At 43.1% G+C, this 23320-nt stretch overlaps 1 protein-coding gene across 10 annotated transcripts in view; it reads left to right on the forward strand.

The window, feature by feature from the left end:
• Window positions 1–23320, forward strand: part of NHSL1 (NHS like 1) — a 184834-nt gene that overhangs the window by 68025 nt on the left and 93489 nt on the right. The window contains exon 1 of one of the 10 annotated variants that reach the window (XM_069787203.1): window positions 12436–13239. The exons of 8 other annotated variants lie outside the window; for them this stretch is intronic. In XM_069787203.1, the coding sequence (XP_069643304.1) occupies window positions 13035–13239 (205 nt within the window). In that variant the 5' untranslated portion in view covers window positions 12436–13034. Of the gene's footprint in view, window positions 1–12435; window positions 13240–23320 lie in introns of those variants that run through there. One more of the 10 variants, XM_069787208.1, reaches the window with a different exon arrangement.

Consider the following 23320-nt stretch of genomic DNA (forward strand, 5'->3'; position numbering starts at 1 on the left):
GAGTTAAAAATTTGTAAAGGAAATAAGGTTCCCTGGAATTACAGTGGAAATACATTTCCACTTAATTTCAACAGGCTGCCCTAACAAATTGTAATGTCTGTAGTTGGCTGACAATGTAGAAATAACCCATGAACTAAAAGAAAAGTTTACTTCAGAAGACGGCTCTCTTAAATTATTTACCTTGGCTTCGTCCTCTCCTGAACTGAGGAGAACATAACAGTGTTTCCCTCTCTTGATTCCTGTCTTGGCTGGTTGCTGAGATGCTTTTGGATATAATGAAACCTTCTTAGCATAAGAGAGAACTTCCAACATAGCAAAACTGATTGCCAAACCTAACAACAACAAAAAAAAGTCTGCATCCAGTAATGACCTTCCTGTGATCTTGGATGCCATATTCCTTTTGTGCTGTGGCAGTGATTTTTCCACACATTTTTATAATGAGTTTTGAATTTTTTTTGGTGACATAATTCACACAAATGTTCTGAATGCTCTCTCTGCCCAACCCTGACCTCACCCCGCTATGTAGTACCTTTAGTATTTTTTCCTGTGCTGAAAACTACCAAAGACTTCAGGCATCATTTTCCCACACATGGTGAAAATAAAGCACTATTTCAAAAAACCAAAACCAAACCCACCCATGCAAACAGATTTCCCCCCGAAGAATAGTTCTGCTTGAAAAGCAAAGATTTTTTTTTAATTTTTTTAATTTTTTTTTTTAAAGTACAAGTTGAATAGGGATCCAGGAAAGCACTCTGCTCTGACCTTGTCCTTATCAGTACCTTGAATTGTCCAGAAGAGAAATGGAGAGTTTGTAGAAACCCCTGGACAGCTGTAGCCTTTGGGGGTACAGCCGTTTCACCTGATGCGCTCTGCTTCTGAAGAAGTTCCTCCTCTTTCAGTGCTCGCGTCCACCCTTCTCCGTCAGCTTGCCGTCCCTTTTCTTGTGCTGACACAGCTGTTTTGGGGCTGTAAGTTGGCTCGCTGCAGTGATTTAGATTAAATCCCCACTTTTCTGGAAGGCCGCAGTTGGAGTGGTGCAGTGACCCGGGCAGTCCTCGAAGCGGCTGCGCTTGCACGGGAGCAGCCCCGCCACGCTGCAGCGCAGGAACAAGCATGCAGAGGACAGGGAAAGATGGGAACTTTATTTTCTGGCTTTACTTGAGAGCAAAAGAAAAGGTACTTTGACCCCACCTGAGGGTAGATCCAATTGACTACCCAGGAGGGTGGGCTGCATGCACTCTCCTGGGGGCTGTCCTAAGGTGTTTTTTGGTTTTTTTTGTGTTGGTTTTTTTTTTGTTTTTTTTTTTTTTCTGAGATACTCACAGCGACCCCTAGAGCAGCCCAGAATTTGGGAGCCATAAAGGAGCTGCTTTGTCTGTTTAGTTTTTTTGTAAGTGTCTAAAAGTGGCACTTTTTTTTTTCCTTTTTTAAAAGAAACCATGCACGATACTAACTTGACAACTAAACTGTGTCTTTTAAGATAGCCAATTCATTGCTGAAGGATGCTGGCAGGTACCATATATTTTAGTGAAGATGTGATCCCCCCCCCCCCCCCGCCACCCAGTGGTCTTTAGAGCTGTCAGTCTGTTGCCTTTTGCTGGGCCTAAACTAAACAGAATAACTTGGGATCCTGTAACCAGAGTGGCTCTTTGTAAATGAAGGTCAGTTGGGTGCAGTGCTGTAACAACAGCCTGTAGAAACAGCCTTAGACCAAGGCTTCTTTTGTTAAGCAGAGGAATATTAACTACACTGAGAGTTCCTGAAAGTGGGTGGTTTCTACTGCCAAGCTCAGTAGCACTTTGTCGTAATGAGAAAACAATGCTGTCCGCAAGTAAAGATTGAAAGCATCTCCTCACATCTGTTTGTCTAAGCTTGGGAAAAGGTGCCATTGGATGAGAGGAGCAAATCCTGCTGTGGCTGTGCTCGTACTTGAAGGAAAAGCTTTAAATGCCAGCAAATGCCAAGGTGTCTTTCATGAAGTTAGTTTTAATTTATTTTTAGACTTGATTAATAGTTACTGCAATATTTGCCTTGCACATTTTTTAATGGAATGCTTTAAAAAACTTGTTTAATATGTGATCCCTTCTGTGTAATTGTGCTTTCATACAATGTCTTTGGTGAGAATGAACCAGCACAGTTTTACCCAGAATTGTTTGGAAGACACCAGTGTGGAAAGCAGAGATGACTCACAGTGCCTTGGAGGAAGAAGAGCTAGCAATTAACCACAGAGCATGGCATTATCTCTATGCCAAAGCTGACTGAGAAAGCCATCATGTTTTCCACTTTGCTATTTTGGGAAAAAGAGTACCACGGAGAACTATTGTCTCTTTAAGCAATCTTGATAATCTTGTCAACTTGATGAGTTTAGAACAGGTATCATGGGAGGCATGTGAATCAAAAGAAGGTGGTAGTTCCCATCTAGAAACCATTGTTATTTTTATTTGATGAATAAATACATATGAAACATTCTCCTTATTTGCCAGTGAACTCCTCCGGCTGAATAAACTTGGTTGCATGACAAGAATGTGGTATGTGATAGAGCACATGGTTAGATAAGTATTTCTGCATAAATTTATTTTCTATATAATCCCATGTGTCTGTACTCATATTTCTTTAGGAATATCTATATGGTATCTGTTTCTATTGCTGGCGGTTTGCCAGATGCCTGTAAATAAGGAATGTTTATTGCAAGCGAAAGAATAAGTATCTCTTATTTCTCGAAGTTGTTTGTTTTCCATTTGCATTTAGTGCAGTAGGGTTCATGTTGATGAAGGTGGCTTGACTTTACAGGCAGAACTAGGTGAAAAACATGGCAATTAAATCTTAATTTTGATTTCTTTACAATAAAAATCTTATCTTTTAAAGCTGTCGTGGTTTAACCCCAGCCAGCAACTAAGCACCACGCAGCCGCTCACTCACTCCCCCACCACCCAGTGGGATGGGGGAGAAAATCAGGAAAAGAAGTAAAACTCCTGGGTTGAGATAAGAACGGTTTAATAGAACAGAAAAGAAGAAACTAGTAATGATAATGATAACACTAATAAAATGACAACAGTAGTAATAAAAGGATTGGAATGTACAAATGATGCACAGGGCAATTGCTCACCACCCGCCGACCGACACCCAGCCACTCCCCGAGCGGCGAATCCCTGCCCCCCCTTCCCAGTTCCTAAACTAGATGGGACGTCCCATGGTATGGAATACACTGTTGGCCAGTTTCGGTCAGGTGCCCTAGCTGGGCATGAGAAGCTGAAAAATGCTTGACTCTAGTCTAAACACTACTGAGCAACAACTGAAAACATCAGTGTTATCAACATTCTTCTCATACTGAACTCAAAACATAGCACTGTACCAGCTACTAGGAAGACAGTTAACTCTATCCCAGCTGAAACCAGGACAAAAGCATATGTTGAATTTGGGGGGGGTGTTTTATTTAAATTAGCTTGACATTTCCTTTTATGTCTAGTGGCCTTTACTTTTGCTTACGCAGAGAACACAGTAAGAAAGGGGTTAGCTTCCATTTTGGGTCCTTCTTCTTTTCCTCACCCCTCACCTCCTGAAAGATGTAAAGATGTATTGCTGTTGTGGTGCGCTGCCCTGTTCTCATGGAGCTCTCCTTGCTGCTCCACTTCTTCCTATATAAGTGTGCAAGCACAGTTACCAAGCTTAAGCCAAGTTCCTTGTTTCTGCCAAGGAGAAGGTGAAGGACCTCATGAAATATTGGATTTGGCACATGGGCTGCCAGTTGTGCCAATTGCTTTACTTAATTTAGTAAAAAGAAGAAAAAAAATGGTATGGATAGAAGCAGTATTTTGGCATTGGCCGTAGAAGTCACACTGAAGGAGGTGTTCGGGAGTTAATGATGCATCAGGATTGATACTCGGTTTCCAAGCATCTGAAGAGGAAGGCTTTGAAGAACCTGCGTGATGAGGAGCTTAGAGTTGCTTTCAGGCTAGTAGGGTATTGCAAGCAGATTGCCTTGTGGGCAGGAAAAAGCCCTAGGTGAAGACTAAGCCTGTAATTTAGTCCACTGGTTAATAGTGAAATGTCAGGATGACTTCATTTAAAAATTACTATCAAGGTGTGAATCTTCTTTGCCTTGATGAAACCACCTGAAATAGTGATTGGTGGTTGGCATTGGCTGTGAGAAGTCAGTAAGTCTGCTTTCTAAACTCTTTCCTCCTTGGGAGAAGTTGATTTGGGTTGTTAGTATTGTGGGAGACATCTGCTGGGCTCTCAGTAGATTAGTATCTGATGAACAAACATTTTCTTACACCTGTAGTTTCAATAATACGTGATTTCTCTTTCACTTTCTACCCCTCCCACCCTGTATTTCACTAAGTAGTATGCCAGAGCTTTCTTTAGGTATGTAAACAAGAAGCTGTGGTGCAAATTACAGAAGATCGCAAAGCCTTGATTTGGTTTTCTCTGTGCTGTAAGCAAAGAGCAGTGACTTGAGAACTGACATTCGTTTTTTTAACTGTGACTAAACAGCTGTTCTGTTGAGGCTGATTATTTCACATGCCAGTGGTTGAGAGGCAGCATCAGATTATTCCCTCTGCTAGCGTGAATGTCTTTATCTGTCCCATCTTCTCTTCTACGGAGGATAATTTGGGCTTTCATTTTACCTCCTGTCCTCACCTTGTTTTGGCAGCTGATGAATGAGAACCCTTCCTGTGTGTCAAATGTTTTATATAGGGTCTGCTGGGGGGACCGTAGGCTCTACGAGAATGACCCTGTGTATTATTACTCTTTTGTACGCTCGGGTCTTTTTCCACCTAGAAACTGCTGCTGGTAGGGGAAAATATTAAAATGTTTCAGGGTTGCAAAAAAAGAATCAAGGTTGATTTCAGACCTGTATATGGCAGAAGGGGAGATGGTGGGGGGGAGAAAATTTTTCTCGTTGGTCACAGTTGGTGCTCCTGCTGAATACGTGGATGTGTACATATGGAGTGAACACATGCGCAGGCGCTCCATACAGAGCGAGCACATACACATACACAGGCCATATGTTCATTATTTTAGAAGTTTTGTTTTCTCTTGCATTTTTTATGAAGCTTTTAACAGGGCTATTTCAATTGGGATTAAATATAACGATGTAGGACAGTAACTAAGATACAAACTCTGTGTTTCCCTCCTTGCTCTCTGTGTGTCAGCAACATTCCTTGTGCTCATCCTCCGCCTAGAAATGAGTTTCTTTTAACCTAGAGCCTGTTGTGAGGAAGAGAGGAGATTGCAGCAGTCCTCCAGGCGTGGCAGGGATGGGTTTCTTTTACAAATTTTGTCCAGAGTTGCAACACACTCCTCTGTACTTAGCATGTATCAGGCTAAGCAGGCATGCAAACTTACAAATGAACTGAAAAAGCAAGACAGCAATCCTATACCTGTGCACACACATGCAAAAGTGTGCCTTCTGTCTTTCTTCTGAAGTTCAGTATGTATCCATGGTTTACAGAAATAGTACATTCTTAGCTTGCTTCCTAGAAGAGACGTATGTACAATGTCGGTAAGGTCAGATAACTTTCCTATTTTGTCTGTGAAGTAACTTTGAAATATGTTTTAAAGATACAGGACTCAAAACAAAACGATGTCTGCAAACAGCATTTGTATCTATAGGAAGAAATAGCTTCCTGTGTTTTGCATGTCAGACAGTGAGACCTGGTTATAACACACATATGAACTATGTTTTCAGTGTTGGAATAGTCAGGTCTGCCCAAGTGTCTCACCGGGTTCTAAAGTTCTTTTTTGCATTTGAGTATTGAAAATACCTAGTAAGATGTATTAAATTGCATATTTTGTTAATCAAAGAGTGTGTAAATACAAACAGGAAAAAAGAAAACAAAACAAACACCTTTTGCATTTACAGGCCTAGTAAATAAGATGAAGAATAAGGATTTCTGAGATTAGTGACGATTCTTTGCCGCTTCTTTAGCCACTCTCTCTTTTTCTTTGTGGTTCTGTTATCTACAAAAACATTCAGATTAGTGCGTTAATTAGTTTACGTTAACCAGCAGAGGGCTTCCACCTCAAAGCAAACAGCCATATCCTCTCTGCAGTTTCCCTGGTATGCTCTTATTCAGAGAAGTGGGAAATAGAAAGACATACATTTAGTTGTCTAGAGTACTTCCCTGCTGGCAGAATGGTCCTCAATTATATGTTAATAAATTTTTTTTTATACAGTTTGTTTTTTAACAGGCTTCCATATGTTTTTAGTACAGCTGTCAGCATTTCCACAGGAAATTTGGATGATCCAGTAGAAGTTTCTTGTGCTTAACCAAAATCTCGTCTTTCTAAATTTCTCATGTAACTGATGTGTTGCAAAGTTTCACATGTGTATTCAGGTATTTAAAGTGATTTGAGCCCCCTTTTAGTATGAACGTAGCATATGCTGAGTAAAGTACGCAGAGAGAGTACTTTAGGAGAGAGTAAACTCATCTTAACAATTTAGATTAAAGCAATGCAAGTTGCATTTATAAAGTCAATTTGTTTAAACCCATGTTTTCGTTGCAGAGCGTTCAAGAGCAGAGAGGAGTATATGTGAAGTAGAGACAGGGTTTTACAAAAGCGTGCAGCTTTCCTGGGAGGTAGGAGCCGCCCGGCGAGATGCAAGGGGTGGTTTGGTTCGGAGCATCCTTCCTGTCAGCTGGGACAGCAGTTTGGAGCGGGTGGGTGCCTGGTGGAGTGAGGGTCAGTGCTGTGCAGGAGGAAGGAGGCACTGAGTGCTGGCAGACTTCTGTAGCACCTCTCGAGTTTCTCTCCCAGACCCTGTAAGTGACTTCTCGTGTTGATCAGAACTGTTACGGAGAACTTTTGGTGATGCAATGAACAGACGAGTGCCTGGGGAAAAAAAATAATCTCTTCTAGAGATAGAAAACTTACTCCCTCCTCAAAAATTCAATACTTAAGATAGTTAATCTTCACAAACTATCAACACTTGGGATATGTTGGCTAGCAGTTGTAAGCGGCGTACTTCCCTGGCCAAGCCTCAGCTTCGGGGGGGAGGTGACCCTATGGTTAAGAGATTTTAAAAAAAGATTTTGTGCGATGAAAGCGGAGCCCCCCAGCTCCAGAGGACTTGTATAGGGATCGAGGCAGTGGCTACAGGTAGTGGGAGCTTTTAGCAGAGCTGTCTTAATTAGCGAGTTGTCATGCCTGAGTCAAAAGCCACTAAAACTGTTAATTACATTTTAAGAGGAGGTAATAACATCCTTCTACAAGCAGATAGCTAAAAGCTAAATCACACGTGTGTGTCACCGTCACTGCGTCGCCACTGACATCTCCTGCTAACCCCGGCACCCTCAGCTGGTGGGAGCAGGCCTGGCCACCAGCTGCCTGCATCCCTGCCTGCATCCCTGCCTGCATCCCTGCCTGCATCCCTGCCCGCCCAGTGCTCGGGGCAGCGATTCCCACCGTTCCTGGCGAGGCAGCTGGCAGCTCCCGTTGCAGGTACTTGCAGTGCCTTACGCCGCAGTGCTAGCGAGGAGGGCTGCCTGTGAAGTATCCAAATATTTGCACATTGTCTGAACTCATCAAAGTCCTGTTACTTGTCCTCTTGGGTTGTACGACGACATAACACCTCACATCAAAACCTGTGTGCTGGGAGAGCAGAAGTTATTTACCAATAAATACAAGCTGCTTTAATTGGAAAATGGTTATAGGCTGCCATGAGGTAAAACTCGGCTGCGCGCAGTCAAGGCTGAAACTTAATGCGGTTTGAGCCCTTTCCCCCTGTGTCCCTCAGAATGTCCATCATGCTCTTACGCAGCAAAGCTCAGTACTTGAAACTGCTCCCGCAGTCAGTGATTGCCTAACTCCTTGCGTGCTTGGAAGCAGATTTGGGGTTTGCATTGGTTCTGGAATTATGCTGATTAAGAAAACCAGAAGCTTGCAAGTGTATTTGTACCCGGTTGAAGCAGGTAGGTGTCTTATGTGCAGTTGACTTGCCTGCTCTTTTGGCATCAAACTATTTTAGAGAAAAACAGCATTTGTTTCTGGGTGATTCTGGTGTTTGTTCTGCCCCTCTTACAAATAACTTACTTTTTTGCTAACAACCAAACTGTGTGAGCACCTTGTTCGTGCTCCTCGTTCAGTTCCTCTCTCACAGTAAGAGCGGTTTGGTCGGTTGGGCAGGAGTTAGCCCTACGTGTGGCGGGGGGTGTGTGTGGGGAGAACCAGGCCCAGGTTAGCGTAGCACTTTATAGAAACTGTCCCCCAGGTTTTCCGAAATTTCCTTACCAGGGTAAGTACAGCTATTAGATAAGAGAAAATATTGCCTGCCCTGATGCAGTGAATCTTTCCGGGCTACAGAACTTGAAGGGAGGGAGGCTGGTGGTAGGTGCGTCATACAGACCTGTCCAAAACCTGTTTTATCCTCTATGGTGGTCTGCAGTCTGATCCCCCCCCCCCCCCCCCCCGGACCTAATAAAGTTGGAAATGGGAATGGGATACTTGAAGCCATCCTACAGTGCAGAACCCCCTTCTCTTTTCGGTGCTCATTTATGGTATGGTATATTTATAAGTTGAAAAAAACCCCAGAAGGATAAAATCGGTAACAAAACAGAAAGGAAATTTTAATTTGTAATTAGGGCATTCAAAGGCTCTGTAATGGTTGTGATAGAAGCAATTAATAGGCATTGCTTTTTGTGCAAGACAGGGCCTACTTAAGTAGGTCGTGAGGCTGGTAGCCAGGAGACCTACTTTCTTTTCATAGCTTTGCTGCTTATGCTTTCTGTGATCTTGGGCAAGTAACTTCATTTTTGATCCTCTTCCTTCTTTACTATTTCTTGCCCCTCTCGGGTCCATTCACATCAGAAGGGAAAGAGTTTTTTTGCTATGTGCTCTGCACAAAAGGGGACACAATCTTAACTGGAAGTTTGAGGCCCTGTTGTAATACCAAAACGCTCTCTGTGGCTGCTTTGCTGTAAATAATCATGCAGGAATGTAGATTACTTTGCAGGTTTGCTATGTGAGCATTTTATAGGGTACCTGTATAAGAACAGGCATGCTGTAGATAAAGACGTCCTATGGAGGTCAAGTTCACAAGGTTTCGATACCTACTGAAATTCCCATGTATCTCTGCCCGGAGATGATGAGCGGTGCTGGGGGGATGACCCTACGTACTGGATTTAGTGGTGTTGGGGCAGTTTCTGGGATGGAGGGTCTCCCGGGACTGCTGAGGGCAGCCCGCACCCTTCACGGGCTGCAGCAAGAGCTGTGGGGGAAGGGTTGAGTCTGCAGGCGAGGTGTTTTCAACGGGCTTTTGGCGGTGCTTAGTCGAAATGGCTTTATGACTGACTGGTGATGAGTGGTTACCACCTGAAGGAAAACACCCAGGAAGCCTGAGAGAGGTGTCCTCTCGGCTGTTGGAGTAGTGGCTGCCCCAGGAAGCTCACACCCTCCTTACTGTCTGGTTGAATCATCAGAAATGATAGACTAGGAAATGTAGGAATTAAATTAACACGTGAATTATGCCAAAAACCACAGCCCAACCAAAACCAGAGCATGTCTGCGGGGGTTTGGTTTTTTTTTTTTTTTTTCTTTCTGTTTTGTTGGTTGTTTTACACTGAACCGAAACCTTTTCCATGCAACAATTTTTTGTTTACTGGCCTTAGGGGAACGCAGTGGCTGTGAGCCATGTATGTGTGTTTGCTTAACAACTTTTAGAGAATTCTTTGACAATCAGGTTGTGATAGATGGTAAAAATCCCAATGGCATGTGAGGCTATGCATATTTACTCTTGTTCACCTCTAAAAATAAAAAAAGAAGGGCAGGGGGGAGGAACCAGTTTAGCTTTCTACTTCAACCCCTAGGTTTCTTCTTCTGTGATTCCTTCATGGTTTTTTACTGAGATGCGCTTGTATTAAGTGAACCAAAATTAATGCTTTAATCTTTATATGCGTAACCTGGAAAATATGAAGCCCATTTACTTGTATGACAACTTCATAGGGGAGAAAAAAGTCAGGCTGGAAAATTAGCTAAGCTTATTAGAAGCATACCTTGTTTTTCTTAAATGGCTTTGTAGAGTGTTTCACAAAATTAAATTTAATCCTCTAAAGTGTGTCAGATGCTAAAATTTCCAACTCCTTGGCCTTGCGTTTGGCTGCTGATTAAAGCATGGATTAACCTGCAATTCCATTGGTGTCAATGCTTCAATATGTATTGTTTTTTAAATGGAAATCATTAATTTCTCTTGATCTTGGGAAATTTACTTCTGATCCACACGTGCAACAATGTATGCTGATATTAAGCTCCTTGTCACCTACAAATAAAAAACATTCTGTGGTAATGACAGTATCATGATGAATTTTTGCCTGCAATGAAATATAATAATACCAAATTCTGAGCAAAGTGTTTCACCACTTTGTATTTACAGTTACAGTGGAAATGCTATGGTCAATCACCCGCAGCAAGGTTTTCACCCTTGCATCATCAAGTTGTGACTCAGCACCGTGATATAAAAGTAGACCTCCAGACAGGTCAGGAACATTCCTAAAATCAAATTGCTGCCAAGACTCTGGGCAGGTCTCTGGGATTTACCCTGGAATTTTGGGTTAACCTGAAAGGGTTTCCTTCTTGTTGGTTTCTCTAATCTTCTAAGTAGTACAGTGGAGAGGAGATGACTGTGATTCTGCAGTTCCTACCAGGGTTTTTATACATCTGGCTCTGTATAATTTAGCCAGTAATAGCTGTGGTAGTTTACAGTTCTCTGTACTTTGCAGTCCTGGCAATTCCAAATGTTTGCTCTTTCTCAAAAGAAACAAGTTGACTTAAGGCATGGTCTTTGATTCTTTGATTTTTACATTAAATCCTGCCTATCTGAACATGGACTGCCCCAAAGTGGACATTGCAGTATTTGGGTCTCTAGGGGTATGTCATCCCACAGTCTCCAAATCTTCTTTTAAGCAAAAGGTCTAAAGAATAAAAACAAAAGAACCACCCCCAAACCCTAGCCAAGTCTCTTGTCTCATCATGGATGGGGGTGTGTGTCTTTTTAAGACAAAAACCTCCAAAATAGAAAGACTTGATGACATAGTGAGAAAAGCAAACGTTAGTGGTCCGTGCTCCCATTCGCACCCCCCCTCAGCCCCCCTCCCCAAGCCCACTACACCACCACTGACTTTGGGAAGTGGTGGAAGACATGCGTATGTACATATGCATTACCTCGCCGGGCCAGCTCAATTTAAATGCAGCCTATTAAATTATTTACAGAAGACAGTTGGCCAACCCATTGTGCTGTGTTAGTAGGAGCCAAAGGTCACTTTGGTGTGCCTGGTTGATTCATAGGGTAATCTGATACAGTACTTAGCTTTTTGCCTCCCAGTCAGTGGGTTAAACCTTATCCTCTTATTATGAGTCCGAGAACCATAAGTTTCAGAAAAAGCCGGAGCCTTTGTTTTTAATGGTTTTGAAGAGACTGTGCAGCAGAATCCAGAGGGCTGCAAGAGCATCTGCCAGGGGGTCGGGGTGTGTTCTGAAATAGTGCAAATCTGACTGACAGCTTGGGATCTGAAACACTGTACCCTTATTTTCTTAAGCTGCTTTTCCTTTTGCTAACATCATCTGCAGCCATTAGGATGTTAAGGCATTAATGCTTATTCTTCAGATAGGTGGCACTTTTTTGGTGTTTCATGGGGTTTTTTTTATTATTATTCCCCCCCCCCCCGCCATGTTCCTCGCTACCAGCATCTCCTTGAGGATTCACTGAGCTGATTTTATTGAGTATCTCCTATATTCAAGTCTATTCTTTTGCTGCAAGATACAAACTTGTGTGGTTTTTGTCAGCTTGCACCTTTGTGACAAATCCTGTCAAAAACCATAGGTATTGGGATGTCTTGGTATTGCTAGCTTCTGTCTGCTTTAAAATGTTGCCTTTGCCTCTCCCTCTTCCAGACTTACTCCCTCCTGGAAGCAGCATTGGTGTCGGCATGCAGGGCAGGCAACTGGCATTGCGGCAGCTTTCAGTAGTGCCTGACTTTTTAAAACCTTCACACCGCAGAGCGCTTTTCCCAGCTACTAGTTTAAAGAGATGGCAGGACGTAGCACAGCTGGGATTGAAACCTGTTTTGTGAGCTGCAGTCACACCAGTGGGAGTCTGGTCAGTAAAAATGTCTGCTTATGCACAGGTTTTGTTTGTGTCTATGCACTTGTTTTTTATTTTTATTTATTTATTTTTTTAATTGTACTACCAGGTACAGGGGCACTAATGTTTTCAGCACACTCTGTGCAGGATGCTTGTGGCATTTACAAGCTCCAGAATTTTATTTTTCCTCTCTCCAAGTCCACAGAGGTGCACAAGTGCTTTTCTATTTCTGTACGCAGGGTTCAGAAGTTTGCGCTGCCACCGAGCTGGCTGAGGAAAGGAGGAGTTTTGCTTCTGTGGTCGTGCTTTTAGGAGAGCGAGCCTATCGTATTTCACTCTAATCCTAAGCGATAGCCACGCAGTCTGTTTTATTGTTAGAAGAGCCTTCCTGGAGCTCCTTCACCAGGCTTTTCACTAGGGGAGAGCAGGGCAGCCAGAATGAGGAGGCAGAAGAGTGGTCAGTCCCTCATCCCTCCTGTGCCATGCTGGGGCGTGATCTCTGCCTGCTCTTCCCCTGTCGTGGGGTGTTTTTGATGAGCCAGAAGAGAGGACTGAATCGCATGCATGCTCCTGGGGACCGATGCCAGGGAGAAGAGTGGAGCTACAGTTTTTGCTGTTGAGTGGAGAATGGGGAAAACACGTGCCTTAGTGCTATATTCTGCTCAGCCATTACATGCTCCTCTGAGCTGCTGCAAGGTGCCACTTTCTGCTGCTTTTCTCCTCTTTGTTTTCTTTGGCAGCTCCCTAAGTGCTGTATCAAAACAGCTTCAGGGGAGCTGTGCTGGCACGGTCACCCACCTCCATGCTGGTGCTGGTTCAAATGCAGCCAGAAGAAACCTGGACGGAAGTCGGATTGAAATTGTTTAGCCTCCCACGAAAACCACTGAGAAAGGGGACAGGAACAATTGCAGAAAGGTCTGTTTGCAGCCGAGGCCAGTAGCTGGCTTGAAAGAAAATGAAAAAGGAGTGTGTTTCGAGATCTTTCAAACTCAAACAAAACCCTGGCTCCCTCTCGCGTGCTGTAAGCTGGATAAATTTCTCCTCCTTGTCAAGGCAGACAAAGAGATTGTTTCGCAGCGATGGTGAACTCTCCTCCATGTGCGTGCAGCAGGTAGACGACGATGATGAGAACTGGACCTACAGGAGCCAGCAGAGAAAAGGTGACTTGCTTTCTTTTTAACCCTTGTGATTGCTGCTGCTGCTGTGTCAGCCCCTGGTCCGTGCTGTTGTCCAGCTGCTGGGGTCCCGCGGGGAGCCAGGAGCCGCAGGTGGGGTAGGAGGAGGAGGGCAGCACAAAAGCCTAGGCACAGCATTGCCTTGCCCAGTTTTTCTTGGGTTAAAACTGTGAAAGCTTGTAGTAATCAACAGGGAAAACCTTTAATTTCCATCGGGGCAACATAAGGGTACTGACTGTGTGGTGTGTAGGTAAGTTTTTGTTTACTCTCCTTGTAGCCAATAGTCACTGGTGGCAGCTCCTTTGGGCAGGTGCTGCAGGAATCTCTCCTCTCTATGGGGTACCAAAAGCCATTTCAGACTCCACTTGTAACAGTCTGGGTGGCTTTTTGGATGACTGCCTCACGGTCCTGCTGGAAAATTTCAAGTGTATTTTGGTTTATGAGGGCAGAATGAGAAGAGGTCCCAGATGCAAAATAAAAGAGATGAAGGGATGCTGATGGGAATTGCTCCACAGAGAGGAGGAGGGAGATCTAGGATGCGAGATAGGCAGCTCTGAATGAATCCTTGAAATACTCAAACCTGGAGTACATTTTATATGAGACTTTTTAAAAGTACTTTTCTTCTTTGTGTTCATTTTTTTGAATGGAGTATGTCAGGTACTTGTTCAAGCATACCTCATATTTACCATAAATCAAAATAAATTTCAGAAGTTTGCTCCTCTGAGATGGTGAGCACTGTTACCACTGCATTTACTGGCTGGCAGGCAGTGGCATGTGTGTGTGTGGTTAAAAATACTTGATAAAGTGATTTGGTTGTAATTTCTCTAGTGCTGCCAGTGCACTGGTTTGTTAAAGGAAAGTGTAAGGTTGACTTAGTTCTGCTGCAAGATCACCTTTGTAAGAGCAGGCAGGCTCTCCAAGGGCATTTGAACTTCAAAGGGATTTTTATTTCTTTTCATTTCTGGGAGCAGTTAATAGCTATTTGACCAGAATTTCAGTTCCGAGTCAGAATAAATTGTTGCTTTAGTAAATGGTTTAGATGCAGGAACACTAACACAGGATGTATATGCTTGTGCTTTGCTCGCAGCATGCTAGGAGACGATTTTAATCTGTGCTTTGAAGATTGTTTTTTAACCCCTTTTGCTGCTGAAAAACTTCTAAAAAGGGAGTTTGCATTTGCAGCCAGTGGCTAATTTTTACTTTTGATTGTTGGCATGTTGATATTGTGCAGCAATGTCAGATATACTTCTAACGCCTGTCGGATCTTACTTGCTGTGGATCAGAAGAAGCACAGAGTCCTGCTGCTGGTCACTGTGTAACTTCCATAAGAGTTTCTCATGCTGCCTTCCTTAGCCTGCTCGCACACAAGGCAGAGATGGGAAAGGAAGCTTTACTGATGGATTAATGGTGTATTAATTTTTCTGAGTGATTTACATAAAGAGCCCATTGTACAGGCTGGAGGGGGAGGGCAGAATTCCTCCCGTAATTGGGCAGCAAGCTATGAAAGCCTCCCTGCCTGCCTATAGCGGAGATGACAATACATCATTTTTGAAAGGAAGGTGGAGGGAGGTATAGATTATGCAGGGTTTATTTCCCCTTTGCAGGGCACAATTTGACTCGACTTCTAAAATCTGCCTGGATCATCAATCTAACTGTGCACTTCTGCCTGTCTGGGATCCTCTGCTCGGAGGGAGCTGACAAGCTGGCAGGGGATGCCAGGGCTGGAGGGAGTTTGGGTTATATACTTGGGCAGGAGAAGCTTGTCATGGCTGTGTTTCACCCAGGGTTGTGAGTCAGGCTTGCACGGTGTTGGAGCAGTTTGAGTATCGGTACCTGGCAGAGTTGTCATCTTGTGTTTGTGTTCAAAGGCAAAACAATGTGTGATAAATGAATACTTGCGTACTCGAATTAGCTTGCTCCATTGGACCGTTGCGTTACTGCTTGCCAGCCTTTGTAAAACTGAGGGCTCAAAACAATATTGTCTTTGGTGCTTGAGTTAACCATCTCACTTAAAATTAATGCAGACTAGAAAGAAATGGGATGCACAGGGGGCTGGAAGGATGGCTAGTTTTATATAGAAAACCAAACTGTTTATTTTAAATTAGCTGAAAAACTATTAAAATTTCATCTATCAAAATAATTTTGCCTCCAGTTCTTCCTTAGGTAAATTGGTAAAAAGGTAAGCCTGACAATTCCCAGGGTCTATCTTTTTCTTCGCCTAACTGGACGTGTAAAGGCAGGAGTGTTAACAGAAGTTGGAAATGAAGGAATTGTTGTTTTTCTTTCAGAGCTGTTTCTCTTCCTGTCTTTTTAAACCTCTTATTCTTTTGCCGCTTCATTGCTCTTCCTGTCTCATATTGCATTCCCACGAGGCTGCTAGGTGACAGGCACAAGACAGCATGTGTTGCGTGGTATTTCACCAGCAAAGTGGCTAATCTGCATTGGCTGCAAACGGGAACTTGCAAACAGTAGCGAGCAGCGAGATTGGTTGGATTTGTCAGTTTAAAATGAGCAAGAAAAACAAAAAGTAAATGCTAACTGCAAACCTGGGGCACACCCTGATGCCCCGCGCGGCTGAGCTCTATTTGTGTGGAAGTCAAGTCGGGGGCTGCCGCTTTGCTCTTTGTTTTTAAAAGGTACACAGTAATGCAGAGTGTTTTGGAACTGGTAGCACCAATTAGACTACGCATCTGATAATGCAGTTACTAAAAGACACGGTAAAAGTTGATAGTAAGATAAAGGTTTGTTGTTTGAAACATCACTTGCTCAGCCCTCTTTCTCCGCAGCCAGCTGAAGGACCTTTGAAACGAGAGCACGCTGTTAACTCCCGTGTTTCTCCTCTTTAATCTGAGTTTTTAGTTCCGATTTCTCACTCTTTGGGGTAGCAGAAGTTTCCTTCATTCTGGGGCGTGTGTGGGGGTGAAATGATCTTTTTTTATTCCCGACAGCTGCTCCAAGCGTCCTTTCTCTCTTGAGTAGGCACTGCTTACCCCTTTCTGTTCCCGGAGGTGGCTCCAAGGGGAGAGGGCGGGCCAGCGTGGCCAGGGTCGATCTGAATGTGAACTCATCCAGCCCGATACGCACTGAGCCCGTGGAGCTGGCCGCGCTTCACGCTGGCGCAGCGGGGTGTGGGGCAGTGGTGCTGGGGGTGCTGCTGGCGGGGGTTGTCCGCCTGGGGGAAGGCGCCGGGGCGGCAGAGGCCGGCCTTCTCTGCCGGCCTTCTCTGCCGCCCTGGGTCAGCAGAGCTGGGCTGTTCTGCTCAGCAGGGCCCTGTGGGCTCACGAGGCAGCTTCGTGAGCACTCCCTAACTGCTCTGCGTGAGGGTCCTTAACATAAACGCATGTGGAATGCCCATTTTTGACTTGCAAAAACCAGTCTAAATGTGGAACTGTATTTTAATGCTATGAAGTCCTTCAATTCGTAAGTAACTACTTGTGGGCTCAGCCTTTCATATCCTTGTGGCATATCCTGTGGAGGTAATCCTGACGTCCTGATGACAACTCTTACCACAGCTGTCAGGTAACTTCCTACCACCCGCTGCATATCAAGGACTCAGAACGTCACGCTTACCAAGGGGTTAAATTTCCACAAACTGGACAATTAATTTCTTCTGTCACAGTAGCAATATTGGTGCTGCCTTATCACGTCAGTAAAAATGATCTTTAGTTATGCCTATACTACCTGTGGTCAGTTTAAACGTATATTGCATAAGTTTGATACTATCAGAGGAGTTTTTCTTCACATTCCAGAGGCAGAGTTCGGACTCAAGACCTTCAGTTTTTGTAATACCAAGGAGTTTGTATTCTCAGTGCTTCCTGTAGAAACTTAGTGTAGGGATATGCACCTCTGACGTTGTCCAACTGCAGGGTCAGAGCATCAGCTTGGTCTTTTTCTAAAGTCCACATGAATTTTTAAATTTTGGTTTTTTAAGTCGTGAACACAGTTCACAAGGGGGGTTCAGAGTCAGAGCACTAATCACTTTTTTTTTTTTTTTTTTTAGTAATGAGGTGTAAGAGTACCAAGAACTAGGAAGTCCCCATAAGCAAGATTACTGAATCCAGGCTTGCTGTTGCTATTGTAATGTAAAATCATTTAACGGGGCTTTTTTTCCTATATGTTTTTGCACAAGATCTTGTGTTCAAGGGGGTAAAAAGTCATGTCAGTTCCTACACAGATAAGGGCCCATAAACCTGAAGGGAGCTGTTAGTGTTTGTAGAAGCAGTAATATGTGATGGATTGTAGTGCTGGGGCATGTGTGTCTGTGAAACAGATTCTTGAAGCTTTGGGCAAGTCCATAAATGATTATTTATGGAAACCTCAAAAAGCATTTGTGCAAGAGACTGGAATAACTCCCAAACAAATATTATATCTTCTATATACCTTTTTGTGGAAAAGTTTTTTTTTTTTTAAAGACCTGAACATTTTATAGACATGCAGTTTTGTGTATATGAGCAGATATACACAAATCTAAATATTTAAGTGGGAAAAATAGTGAGAGATTTGATACAAAGGCCAATTTTCTATCTTGTCATACCTTTTACATGTTATAGATTCTGTTTGCGTAGATAAAATTGGATATAGTTATACGCGTTTGTAAAAATTTGCCTATATGGTCAAGTTTGTGTCTTAGTATTTGTGGTTGAAACTGTTGGATGTTGTGCTTTTATAGAAGCAGTTCTCGGCTGGAAGCAGAGGTACTACTTAAATTACTTAGGGTGTACTATTTGTATTTGCATGTTTGTATCATGGTGCAGCAGACAGTTCTGTAAAACTTTCACTATATGCAGTTGCAATTGAAACTTTTCATGCTGGTAAAACAGCTGGAGACAGTCAAAAGTCCTGCATTTAACTACAACTTGAAGTAGCAACTTGTGTATGCTGCTACATAAATGCAAATTTAATCAAAACTTTGCCTTCTTTCCCATGTCTTCTGGTAAATATTGCCATAGATGGGCATCTGAAAGTGGGTTTGCTAAGCAAAAATTTGTAAGCTACAGAAACAAATAAACTTTAAGTAAGAAATGTTGACATATCACAGAATCATTTGTTCAAACCCACATCTCTACTTTTGCTTTATCAAAAAAACATGGATCCAGCCATCATTGCTATTCGTTCTATAAATTCCTTGCCAAATTTCAATCCTTTGCTATTTTTATAGTACAAATAACTTGTACTAAAAAAAAAAAAAAAAAATGTTCTTTGTCACCTGATCAAAACCTTCCAGGTGAAAATAGAAGAAAAAATAACTTGCTATGACCTTAAACATTTGCTGCAGCCCTTCCCTCTTTCCCAGCTGCTATCCCAGCATGTCCATTCCTTTGCAGGAGGCAGTGGCTGGAGAAATGCAGTCTGTGCTAAAGGACATTTCCGAGTAGATTTTTTTTACAAACAGTTGTGGCTGGTTCCACTGTCTATATGCTGTCTCCTCCAAGAGCCATAACCTCTTACTAATGTAAGTTTACTGTGTTGAAGTGTCTTAATCTCTCAGGGGATTGTGGAGGGGTTTTTTTGTTACGAGGAAGGAGTTGAAGGGAAGAACACGCTTGTATGGCATGCTAGAGCTGCTGTCTCAGAAGGGTGCTTTTGTTAGATGAAGGGCAAGTTAGCTGCCGGTATTTGGGAACCGTGAAGCTCCCTGGGTTGCTGCTCCTGGGGCAGGTGCTGGTTCCTTCTGGGCAGCTCTGTGCTGCTGCGAAGTGAGACCCCGACTGTTCTTACCTTCTGTAGCACACCTTGAGTTCCACTTGCAGAGTAGCTCCAGTAGGTTTTCTTGGCTGGTCGCTGTAGGAGACCACAGTCTTGGGAAATGCAAACAAATTGAGTAGCACCTGACTTAACCGTGTGTTTCCAAAGTTACAAGGACATCGCAACCCAATTTGTCTTGCAATTTAGCTTTACTTGATGTTTGAATTGGCACTGTAGCTAGAGCAGCGCTCTTCACAGAATAGTATGTCCTTTGCTTCCTTCTTTGCAGAGATGAAGAAACACACAGGGTGCTGTGATCTTCCTTCTGAGAGTGTATTGTTTTGATCTTTATGAATGGCTTCAAGTTACATTTCATGATGTATACACTTCTATACACTTTTTTTTTTGTTGTTGTTCCCAGGATACTTCTTGTGCCCTCTGAAGTCCAGCTAATCCTTAGGCTGAAAACTTGGGGCAAATGTTTCCCCCTCAGTAGAGGGTCAAAACTGATGTCTCCTGACCTTCACATTTGACTTTTAGCTAGCTGTATTTTATAAAGCAGACTGGGTGTTTTCCAGTGAGACATTGTATGCGCTGTTTGAGCTGAAACAACGCGCTGTATGTGCTTTCCTACGCGCTGGTCATCAAGAAAGAGAATACATGAAAATTTCTGTTTTCATGCAGTTGTTAGCCAAGTGTTCCATGAATTGTCCCCTAAAACTGAGGGGACCTTTGTCTCCAGCATGGTCATAGCTCACTATTCTGGCAGGACATTGCAAATATTACAGCTACTTGTTTTTCTCCAATCTCCATTACAAATGAAAAGAAAGCGAAGTTAAAGGTTAAGAATGTGGTTTAATAACTAAAGTTAATAAATTTTGCAAGAGTGTATTTAGCTTCTATTACAATATATGGAACAATTAAAAAGGGTGGATTTGACAGTTTGTAATTTAAACTGTGAAATACATTTTCTTCTTGTCTTTTAGTTGCAGAATCCAAATAAAAATAAATTAAATTCTAGGTTTTCCATCCACCTGTTTTTTTGCTGACATTTACCTATTAATTTTTCTACTAGCCTCTCTTTCCCACTTGTAGGTAGAAACCTCTTTGTTGTCTTTTTCTTTTTTTTCTGGGGAACTGAAATGGGATCTCTGCTGTAACCTTATGTATGGGATCTCTGCTGTAACCTTATGTGTACCTTGTTGTTCCAAAGCCTGAGCTGAAGTGGTCAGTTAAAATATAAGGCTTAGGTGCTTATGATATCTATGCAAGGTATATTTTCAGCATGTGAGCATGTATGTTGGACATGTAAGAGTATGGCGTATTTTCCATCCCAAGGAAAGGGTAATTAATATGTATACCCTCTGCTCCTTCTAGAGCTTCCCTTATATAAGGCATGGCAGCTTCTGCTTGGCACTTTATCTCCCTGAAGCAGATGGATTCCCTGGACATTGAGTCTCGATGAACTTGCAGTGTTCCGAAGGCAGTTACTAGCTGTGAATTAAATGCATTGCAAGTGGTGTATCACTTGCCCATTCACTCAAAATGAAAAGATGCGAGAAGTGTGTAGAAGGCTTTCGGTAAAGTTGCTCAGAAGTTGTCAAATCAAAACACCGAAGCAGAGGGATTGAGAGGGCTGCGTTTTGCTTGAGAGTAGCTCACAAAGATGTTAAATAGAAGTTATCCATGGTTGCAGTTTCTCCAAGGTAACACAGGTCCATAATAAAAGTGCACACACATTTGTGTGCGTGTATATTGGCAGGGAGAGGGGAGGCAGAGACATGACCCCCCCTTCCCACTTCTTACATGAACTGTGGCCATGTCCATTAACCGTGGTACAAGAAGCCATGCTTGCCAGTTGGCAGGTCAGCTTTGATGGGGACGGCTGCTGGATGGAGGCACAGCTTGGCCTCCTCACTGCTTCACCCGGGCAGCATGTCCCCATCGGTCGGGTCCCATCAGACCCGCTCCCATCACCTGCTGCCTCTCTTTCCTTTTGCTTGCATGGGTGAATCTTCTTACTTCTCTGTGGCTCTGTTTTATTTTGCACATACGGGTGTTTGCTCTCTAATGCAGCAGGGATGCTCATGGTTTACGTATTTGGCTTAATACTCTGAATCACACTCTTGTAGGCACCTCGCTAGTGACTATAATAAAGAGGGACCTATGGAAAAAACAGGCTCTTAATTTTGGTTCTGTCATTCATGCCCAATTTCAGTCCCTGAAATAGGTATAGAAACTAATGAAAAGTGGAGGCTGTTGCCTTTTAGAAACTGAAATTTGTTTGTACTTGCTCGTAATTTCCATAGAGTCTTTTGTATCTGTTTTTCTCCCTTGTAGTCAAGGCTGCTGAAGAGCTGATGAGTAAGGGTGACTGATTACAGCACACTGTACACTTACATGGAAACTTTCATCCAGGAGTTATTAACTCAGTTTTATTACCCGTGAGTAATGCATGTTATACCATGTATGATAAATGTGGCATTTTCATTTCAGAATGCAAATGAGGTCATTGTGGCATGCAGTGGCAGAATCAGGTATGAAATTACACATTTGACTTGTAGCCAACTTGACCTGCTTTTGCAGAGGGAGAAGAACCCCCTGTGCTCGGCAGCACAACTCCTTCCACCGGGCTGCCGGCTGGCTAAGACCAGCAGAGCTGGACCAGCACTGAGGGGGATGCAGCTCCTACACAGTCTCCAGTAGATACTGATTCAGCTGCGACTGTGGGGAAGGCAGCAAATATATTAAATTAATCAGGTCAAATGAGAAATAATTCATTTTGTTCTCCTTGCTCTGCGCTGACACTTCACACACACATGCTGGAGCCTCAGTGAAGAAGCAGTCACGTTTTTACCGTAGGGGCGATGGCAGAAAATGCCTTGGGACTAGCTTGGGTTTGTAGCAAGGAAAGAGCCAGAACTGGTGGGCATTCAGGAATATTTCCCATTGCAATGCACAGGTGAGGCTGTAATAACCTACAAACCGCTCTGACACCCTGCTCTGTGCTCTGTTACTGATGAGAGTGCTTGCTCTGTTTGCTACCCAAGGACAGTGAATGCCAAAGTGCCGATTCTTGTCATTTGTTTTCAAGGACTTGGGTGTATTTTGGCCCATGGCTTTAAATCAAAAGAGAACTGCTTAAAGTACTGCTGGTTTTAGCTCAGTATTTCAGTGAACTATATCTGGTCCGTTAGGTAAGCACGTTGACGATGTCAAGACGGCTCCCAGCTAGTACTGATGGCGTGCCCGCATGGTTGTACCCCTTAGGTCAGAAGAGAAACTCATTTTTCTGTTTGCTTTCTTGTGTTTGTCTGGTGCGTGTTTGAGCCTTGGGGAGATTTTTGATAAAAGACCGTTGTTCTGTATTCGGTGACAATGCGCTGTAATTGTGCGTATTCCAGGAAACAAACCATTCTTTTCTCCTCCTCCTTGTGAGGCTGTGTGTAACAGTATAGTTGTCTTTGGATGCCAGGATGATAATGGGGTTAATTCAGGTGTCCTTCCTGCCACCTGTGATTTTGATATTCCTGGTTACCCAAAGGTGGCCTCAGAGCATTCCTCAGCGTCTTGTTACCAGGGCTAGTGAAATACTGAGGGCATCCGTCTGGAGGAGCAAGCCCATGTCAACCTGTCCTACACCTGCAGCGATTTTCTGGAGTGGTGCACAGGTGGCTGGGCAAATGAAAGTGCCTGCAAGGGGCTTTTTGGTTTTGTTTTAATAGTAAACATTATTAATAAAGCCCTGTTGCATCCATTAATCAAAGATAATTTGACACTCAACCCTTGCAAAACAATCATTTTTTATTTCAGAGCAGGTCTTTTAGCAACAGATTGAAATTACTGGATGACCTGTTGTTTTTCCAGACTTTTTCTTCAGAATGTCTACTCTAGCCTCTCTTTAAATTTAGGACAGTCAGTGACTGTTTTGGTATAATTCGTTTTCTCCTTGTCACGTGGTAAGCCTCTATACACTTTGGTCCTCCCCACACAACCAGGAATGCCCTCTTTGTTCGACTTCTGCGGCAAAGAAATTCCTGAATGAATTTGGAGAAGTTGGTTACAGATTCTTTTCTTGACCTACAGCAGCTCTTAAAAAAGATTTTGCCCTCTCTGTGCCCTTTGTCCAAAGAGTAAGGCAAACAAAAGATAAGGCAAACTAATTCATGACTTCATTGTGTTTGTTTTCTTCCTCACTTGAGGCAGAAGACAGCCCATTACTAAAACAATTTATTTTATTATTTTTAATGCCAAGCACTTTGCACCTATAGACATTGCTGGGTTTATTACAAAGAACTTTTTGTTTATAATAATCAGAAACCATAACACAATTTCACAAATGCTGTGTGTATTATCTAGTTGAAAACTGCCAGTATAGCTA

Source organism: Haliaeetus albicilla, chromosome 7 (assembly GCF_947461875.1).
Source record: "Haliaeetus albicilla chromosome 7, bHalAlb1.1, whole genome shotgun sequence".
Classification (NCBI taxonomy): domain Eukaryota; kingdom Metazoa; phylum Chordata; class Aves; order Accipitriformes; family Accipitridae; genus Haliaeetus; species Haliaeetus albicilla.